Source organism: Octopus bimaculoides, chromosome 24, assembly GCF_001194135.2.
Source record: "Octopus bimaculoides isolate UCB-OBI-ISO-001 chromosome 24, ASM119413v2, whole genome shotgun sequence".
NCBI classification, from domain to species: domain Eukaryota; kingdom Metazoa; phylum Mollusca; class Cephalopoda; order Octopoda; family Octopodidae; genus Octopus; species Octopus bimaculoides.
In genome coordinates this window covers 9,080,622-9,081,085 of record NC_069004.1, presented here as the reverse complement: position 1 = coordinate 9,081,085, position 464 = coordinate 9,080,622, and the positions used below count along the sequence as shown (strand labels likewise).

Below are 464 nucleotides of genomic sequence, written 5' to 3'. Positions count from 1 at the left end.
AATATATGTATGTATATGTATGTACGTACATAAGCAGGAATATATATATATATATATATATATATATATATATATATATATGTATGTATGTGTATAATTATATATCAATGCCTATGACGAAGGGTGGTACATGTTAATTCTTGAAGCTGCCAATTTCTTTCTTGAGCTGCTCCAGTTCTGGAATTGGTACATATTTTTCATTGATGTTCACCAGCTGAAATAAATAAATAGATAAATTAATAAATAGATAAATAAATAAACAGCAAAAAGGCATGCAAATGTATAGTCCGAACGCAAACCTGGATTCGTGGTTGACGAGCTAGCTTTCCCAACCATATGGTTTCGGGTTCGGTCGCAGAGCACGGCAGTTTGAGCTAGTGACTTCTAATATGGCTCCGGGTTGACCAATGACTTGTGAGTTTATTTTGTAGAGGGAAACCATATGGAAACTTGCCGTATGTGTG

At 34.3% G+C, this 464-nt stretch overlaps 1 protein-coding gene across 2 annotated transcripts in view; it reads right to left on the bottom strand.

The window, feature by feature from the left end:
• Nucleotides 1–18: 18 nt before the first annotated feature.
• The window catches only part of LOC106870497 (normal mucosa of esophagus-specific gene 1 protein), a 20,421-nt gene continuing 19,975 nt past the window's right edge, over nucleotides 19–464 (bottom strand). Inside the window, exon 5 of one of the 2 annotated variants that reach the window (XM_052976306.1) lies at nucleotides 19–214. In XM_052976306.1, coding sequence (XP_052832266.1) covers nucleotides 134–214 — 81 coding nt within the window. In that variant the 3' untranslated portion in view covers nucleotides 19–133. The remainder of the gene's footprint in view (nucleotides 215–464) is intronic. The other variant, XM_014916608.2, reaches the window with a different exon arrangement.